The sequence below is a fragment of the Elephantulus edwardii genome, unplaced genomic scaffold (assembly GCF_000299155.1).
Source record: "Elephantulus edwardii isolate Elephantulus edwardi_28Jun2011 unplaced genomic scaffold, EleEdw1.0 scaffold00006, whole genome shotgun sequence".
NCBI classification, from domain to species: Eukaryota; Metazoa; Chordata; class Mammalia; order Macroscelidea; family Macroscelididae; genus Elephantulus; species Elephantulus edwardii.
This window is the reverse complement of record NW_006399756.1, coordinates 11,059,845-11,067,120: the sequence shown is the minus strand read 5'-3', so window position 1 is coordinate 11,067,120 and position 7,276 is coordinate 11,059,845. Positions and strand designations below refer to the sequence as shown.

The 7,276-nt window shown below is 44.8% G+C and overlaps 1 protein-coding gene across 1 annotated transcript in view; it reads right to left on the bottom strand.

The window, feature by feature from the left end:
• MCMBP (minichromosome maintenance complex binding protein) overlaps positions 1-7,276 on the bottom strand; it is a 23,104-nt gene that overhangs the window by 494 nt on the left and 15,334 nt on the right. Inside the window, exons 12-15 of the mRNA XM_006880148.1 lie at positions 6,482-6,647; positions 5,341-5,474; positions 4,314-4,478; positions 236-324 (exon numbers count right to left, since the gene is read on the bottom strand). Of these exons, the coding sequence (XP_006880210.1) occupies positions 236-324; positions 4,314-4,478; positions 5,341-5,474; positions 6,482-6,647 (554 nt within the window). The remainder of the gene's footprint in view (positions 1-235; positions 325-4,313; positions 4,479-5,340; positions 5,475-6,481; positions 6,648-7,276) is intronic.

The window sequence follows — 7,276 nt, the reverse complement described above, 5'->3', positions numbered from 1 at the left end:
CACAGCCCTGCTTACCAAGGGAGCCAGGTGACAGCTCCCTAACGGAGCCCGCACAGCCCCACTTACTAAAGAGCCAGGTGTGGCCCCCCTGACAGAGCCAGCTCAGCCCCGCTTACCAAGGAGCCAGACGAGGACCCCCTAATGGAGCCCGCTCAACCCCGCAGAGCCCCATTTAGTAAAGAGACAGGTGAGGCCCCCTGACAGAGCCCGCTCGGCCCCACTCAGCCCCGCTTACCGCGCCACGACGAGCAGCTGGTGGAGGTCGTCGGCGGTGACGCTCTGCGGGTCGTTCTTGCGCATTTCCACAAAGTCATCTTCCACCGCCTGCGAGAGAGCAAGGCTTTAGAGCACCTCTTCTGAGCTGCCTTTTCATAAAGAAAGGAAACATGTCCTTCGGCTGATGTGAAAGTGAGAGTCGGCCTGTCCTCAGACACGTGAGAAATTAGTCGGAAAAGGTGGAGCTCCAGACCTTTGCACAGGTACTGAGCAAAGTAGCAGGGCAGTGGCCTTCCGTGTGACTTACTGCCTCTGAAAATCCACTGGAGGGTCAGCTAAGAGTCAGTTCTGACTTGACTGCACACAACAGCAGGGGACAAGGATTCTAAAACCAGCCACAATCAGAAGGTGCTGAAAACACACAGCTCAACCTGTGTAGCAAACACGATGCCTTTAAACATAGGGGTGGGATGTTAAACAGAAATAGAACCTCTGAGAAGTGTCTCCTTCATAAAAACAAAACATGAACAAAACAGATTAACTTTTTCAACACTTTCCCACCCCAGCTCTGCCCTTGCTCAGGGAAGCACCAAGAAGGCCTCAGCATCACCTCTGGAGAAGCCTGGGGCCCTGCACAGGCAGCACCTGAAAGCGACCGGCCACGTGGTGAAGGTAGGGGCCACACACAGCTTGGCATGGGCTGGGGCACCACTCCCAGGCCCTTGGGGAGATGTCTGACCGATCATTCACTGACCACCAAGGAACCGAGCGAGGGCTTCCATGGCCACATAGCAAAGAATACAGACTCCACAAAAGGTGTTCAGAAAAGTTATTCAACAATAACAAACACCAGGGAAGTGGTAGAATCAGATTTCTAGAATGACCACCTTATTTTAAATATCTAGTTTAGGGGGGAAACATTTGTAAGAGGTGGGAAAAGTCACTACAAAACGTCCCAGAGGAAACCCAAACAAAATTAACTGAACCTAAGACACTCATTGCTTGCTGAAAGTGAGGACTTGAAGCATATGTTGCACATCAAGGAATGAAGCCTTTGGCATGGACTGCAACTCAGTATCAAGAAAACAAAGATTGTTACCACTGTAACCAATAGGCAACATTATGGATGGAGAAGAGACTGAAACTGTCAACAACTTCACCTTGCGCCTCTGGTACCAGCAGTCAGGAAATAAGGAGATGCACTGCACTGGGAAAATCTGAGTTAGGGACCTCTCCAAATTATTGAGGAGTAATGATGTCAGTTTGAGAACTAAGGTGCATCTGATTCAGGCCATAGTCTTTCCGATCACTTGCTCTGCATCTGAGAGCTGAACAATGAATAAGGATGACAGAAGAATTGACGCTTTTGAGCTGTGGTGTTGGAGAAGAGTACTGAACATCCCATGGGTGGCCAAGAGAACAGATAGATATATCTTGGAGAGGGTGCAGCAGGAGTGCTCTTTGGAGGCAAGAATGCTGAGGCTTCGCCTCACATACTCTGGGCGTGTTGCTAGCAGGGGCTATTCCCTGGAGAAAGACATGATGCTGGGAAGGGTGGATGGTCGGCGAGGGAGAGGAAGATCCTTGACCAGGTGGATTGACACGATGCTGCAGTGGGCTCTTGTGTGAGGATGGTGCAGGACAGAGCAGGGTTTAGAGCTTTTGTTCGGAGGGTCACTCTGAGTGGTACTCGACTCAACGGCACCTAACAAGAGACTCATGGGACTCCAACTAGTGTTAATACACAAAATGGAAATCTCAAAAGGAAAGGAGAAAGGACAGAAAGAGACCTGAAGAAATAATGGTCAAAACCTTCACAAATCCAGTGAGATGCATTATTCTACATTAATCTCAACAGACTCCAAGCAGGATAATTGTAAAGAATCACACACACAGATGCATTATAGTCAAACTGAAAAATTAACTAGAATCTTAAAAACAGCAAGACAAGTGATTCAGCTGGAGATTCAGCTCCAAACCCTGGAGACCAGGAGGCAGCAGGGCAGTAGATTCAGAGGACTGCAGGGAAAAGACCAGAAGCCGAAATGTCTGTCATGCAGAAAAATACCTGTGATCCTTTGCCAGGAGATCAAGAACTGGATGGTGCCCGGCTACCATTACTGAACATTTTTTTTATTTTTATTGTATTATTTTTACGTGTACTGTCAAATCAGATCTGACTGGTACAGGAGGAGATTGCCTCTCCTTCTCCAGCAGAGCATCTGGTGGATTTGAACCATGTACCTCTGGGATTGCAGTGCAGCTTCTTGCCACTAGGCCACCAGAGTTCCCTGCTACTGAACATTTTTGATCAAAGGCTCCACAGAAGAAGTAAATGCCACCAAACTGTGCACTCTAAGGAGTCCTGCGTCGAGGGGTTTGAACCTTCCTCAGGAGAAAAATGTGGCTGTCGGCTCTGGCAAGATTCACGGATTTGGGAACCCCACCTGAAGACAGCGCCACTTTAAGGAGCTCTGGTGAGGCAGTGGTCAAGCATTTAGTTACTAAAAACCAGTCTGCCCTGTAAACTTTCACCCAAACTTCAATTTTAATAAAAAAACCAAAACCCAAACTAAAAAACCCCAGAACAACCCAACAACAAATTCACAAAGTAGCTGTTGAATAATAATGATGAAAAGTGGAGACATCAGAACAGAATTTCAAATACCCGAAGACAAGACTTTCTGAATCCCTGATACTATCATTGCTCTGAAATAATCTTTAACCATAAACCAAAACTATCCCCAATATGCGCTTAAAACCAAGCAATGATTTCAATTACCTCATCAGAAAAGGCTGCTGGGAGCATGACACTCTTGTAAGAGCTGTGTGGACTCAAACTGACCATAGCAACTCAGAAGATGAGACAGGAGAATTGTGGGAAGTGAGTTTCTATAAAGGCCCGTGTAACATACTTTGGACATGTTGTGAGGACGGACTGGTCCTTGGAGAAGGACATCATGCTTGGGAGGGTGGAGGGACAGCGCAGGAGAGGAAGGCCCTCTATGAGATGGATTGATTCAGTGACTGGGATAATTGGGATGGGAGTGTCAGAGACAGTGCGATTGGCACAGGACAGAGCGGAGTTTCGGGCTGTTGTACATAAGGTAGCTGTGAGTCGCAAGTGACTTGATGGCACATAATGACAACAACAAAGGCAGAACACGGAAAAGGTGAGAATGGTCACTTAACTTGAAAAATGTAACCCAGGTCCTGAAGCTGACACGGGCAGAAACTCGTAGTGTTTGTTCTGCTGTACACCCTCAACAACTTAATAAAATGTAAGACCAAGCCACAAGAGGCTTGAAAAATGAGGCTGAAATGAACACATTCTATACAAGCAAAAATGTAAGGGACAGTTTATCACCAGCTGGCCTGTCATTAAGAATTACAGTAGAAAGGACCCAAGATAGTAACTTAGTTCAGACTATGAAATAAAGAGCACTGGTAAAGGTAACTAACAATATACACTGGCATTAATCCTAACTCAAGGCCATCAAGTCAGAATCAACTCGGGACTGACCTTCTGGTGTGTCTTCGGCAGGCTCTAAGTCCCATGGGAGGAGACTGCCTCTCTTTAACCTCTGGAGCAGCCTGTGGAATTGAACCGCCACAGTGACACTGCCTTTGGGACAGGAGCACACTCACTGAGGACTACACCGTCAGAGCTCACACTCTAGACTTGATGTATTAAAATGCTTACTTGGAATACACAGAGCAAACACTGGGGAAAATCCCACAAAAAAGAAACTATTACAGAAGATACAATAAGGGAATTAAGAGGGTACATTAGAAAATACCAGCACTGCAATCCCAGAGGCGCACGGTTCGAATCCACCAGATGCTCTGCCGGGGAAGGAGGGATAATCTCCTGTACCAGTCAGATCTGATTTGACGGTACACACACACACAAATAATAAAATAAAAATTTTTTTTTTTAAAAAAAGAAGAAAATACCAGTTTCAAATAAAAGTGTTAACAGAAGAAAAAAAAAGAGTAATAGAGTAACAGAAGAATGAAAAAGACATGGTATGCAGAAAACAGCAAGATTATCAGTAATTCCAGCCACTGAACTGTCAAGCCCCACCTCCACACACCTTGGTTATCTCATCGGAGATGTTGTAATCCAGGAACCGCAGGAGAGTCAGGTAAATGCGGAACTTATTCAGCACAGAAGGCAGCACCGCAGAGAGAAGGCCATTCATGTGCTCCTCCATGTTTGGTGGGATCATCTGCGGCTCTAAGTGGATTTGGCAGTCTGCCTGGAAAGACGGAGTACACAGGATTGTTCAAGTTTCAAAAGGAATTTAAACTCTCAGGAGGATGTATCATCTCTATCAACACCAGAAGGGAATTAGAAATAGCGTTTATGACTCTGGGGGTGTGTGTCGACTTTTAATATTGATTTATCTACTTCAGCAGTAATGGTAACAGCTTTTTCTTGGTTACTTCAAATGCTTCCTCAAAGCTTCAGCAGAGAAAACGGTAGTTAATAAGAGCAGCTAATGAGAAGGTTTCAGTTGTTTCCTTAATCGGAAGCACCTTTCTAGAATCCCCATAAAGCAAGTCACTCTCCTGCAGGAACCACCACTGGGCATTCCCATCTTAATCTCAGCTGTCTTAAGTCACAGATGAGCACAGCTAACCACACAGGTAACGGTCACCTTTTAGACAAGTGGCAGCACTTTTCATCACCCTCCAAATTAAAAGCTCTTTTTAATCAGTCTGAGAAAACTTACTCTGCTGTCTAGCCACAAGGTCTCACTATAAAGCATACAAGTCAAGACCAGGTGGCTTGGGAGCATTTTACAAGAACCTCTAAAACATTCCTCACAGAAGAACAGCTGCAATGAATGTAATTTTTAGACAAGTCAGCTTCTACTTTCCATCCCCTGAGGTGGGAGTTTGTATTACAAGCAGCTTGTCTTGTGACTTGCTGACACGTGGTCCTTGGTAGAGGGAAGATTCTGGTCCCAAAGTGGGAACAAAACAATTGATTCCCTCATTAAATATCAAAAGACATGATTTTGAAAAGAAAAAGTTAACTTATTAACAGTAAATGATGCCAAGAGACCACACAAAATGTAGCCATCTTTCCCATGTGACCTCCATGGAAAACCGTACCGGGAGGAGCGAGCGGCCCTCAGAGGTGATGAGAACGTTGATGTTGCAGGGGAACTCCATCTGGTGGTAACTGAAGTCGTAGTCCACCTTCTGCCAAGTGATGACGTTACTCAGGGCCGTCACGTTATGAACACCTAGAAAAGCAGGACAGTACGTTCTCATTTAATCATTTGCACTGAAACGTCTTTCTGCTGCCTCTGAATATGAGACATGAAATCCCTTCTGCTTTAAAGGCACTGCCGCTCGGTTTTCTCCTCCTCCTCACCAGGCTCCACTGTCATTAGGAGACATGCGTCACAGAGCCGAGACCCCAAAAATCTAACCTCTCACGCCTAGTTGGCAACTTGGCAGAAAAAGGAATGTCCAATCAACTGGATCAATTTTTGAACGTTGAGTTTATGAAGGCTGAAACATTACAGTGCCAATGAGTGGGAACCGACTCATAGCTGACCGTCCAGTGGGTTTTCAGAGACAGTTAATCGCATGGGAGGAGACTGCCCATCTGTCTCCCGAGGAGCAGCTGGGGCATTCGAACTGCGTCTTTGAGGTTACAGCACAGCGTCTTACCACTAGGCCACCAGAGCTCCCTAAGGCAGGGCCTTGTAGATTCACATTTGTCTTAACGGTATCCAGCCTACATTATTTTCTTCAATCTTTAGTCTTAAGTTTATCAATCAACAAAGGATCCCGTAATTCTGACTGGAGCACAGATACAGCAATCATCATTTTATAACAACATGATATTGGGGTTAATTTAAACTATCTGATTCACTAAGTATGTTCTTCATATATTCTCTGAAACGTTCTAAAAGTTACCCATTGCAAGTACGAAACGTTTCATGAGACCTTTGTTACAACTTCCTGTTGAGGTAACAGAGCGAATAAATCTCAGCTACAAGGCTTCTCGTTCCAAGCTCTGTGCTTGCTCCATTACTATACGATTTCATCAATACTAATTTAGAAATGGTTGGAGTGCTCAATTTAATTCTTTTATAGAACACACTTCAGTCAAATCATACACGAGGCTTTACCTGAAACTCCCACTAAATGTCAATTTATCTTTACTCATGGACTTTCGTTCAGACATTATGGTGTCTGACTCCAGCTGGAGGTCAGCATAGGAGGGGAGGTGTCCACATACCTGGTGTGTCCAGCTGCCCCTGCTCCAGAAGTGTCTCGTCGATTACAAGGGACGTGTTGCTGGGCAGTTGGAGGAGTCCGCTGACCAAGCGATTGGCGGTGTAGTCTTTGTGGGGAATGAATTTCAATTGGTTCATATTCTCTATAGTCATCTGTAGACGGTAGGACTGTGAAGAGGAATTATTTTTGGTATTAGATACTGTCTTTTACAGAGTACATTGTTTTTTAAAAAAATTTAAGTTTCAGGGAGATCTGGTGGCCTAGTGGCAAGAAGCTGAGCTGCAATCCCAAAGGCACGCAGTTCAAATCTACCAGAGGCTCCACTGGAGAAGGAGGGGCAACCTCCTCCTGTGCCAGTTGGATCCGATTTGACAGGACACAAGAAAAAGTAAAAGTTTCTAAGAGAATAGTTTCATGATTTATTGCACTCCTAGGAGCAAAACCAAGGACTAAATCCTAAATAAGAATGTCACTGATTTTATGAGCTGTTTTATTCTCAAATACCTGGTTCAATATTCTTGAAAAAGAAATTTTATTTTACCAATTTTCACACATACATAAGCACCAATGGACAGTATAACTGAACGTGTATTAACTACAACTGCATTGCCAGACTTATAGAAATGTAAGGTAATAAAAGTGGGGAAAAAAGTGAGAGTACTTTAAAAAAGATTTATATATGGATATAGTTTTAAAGAGTGCACAGTCAACACTCTTGGCACCAGCAGTGAGGAAATCAAAAAGCGTATCGCGATGGGAAAGTCTGCTGTTAGGGACCTCTCTAAAGTACTCAGGA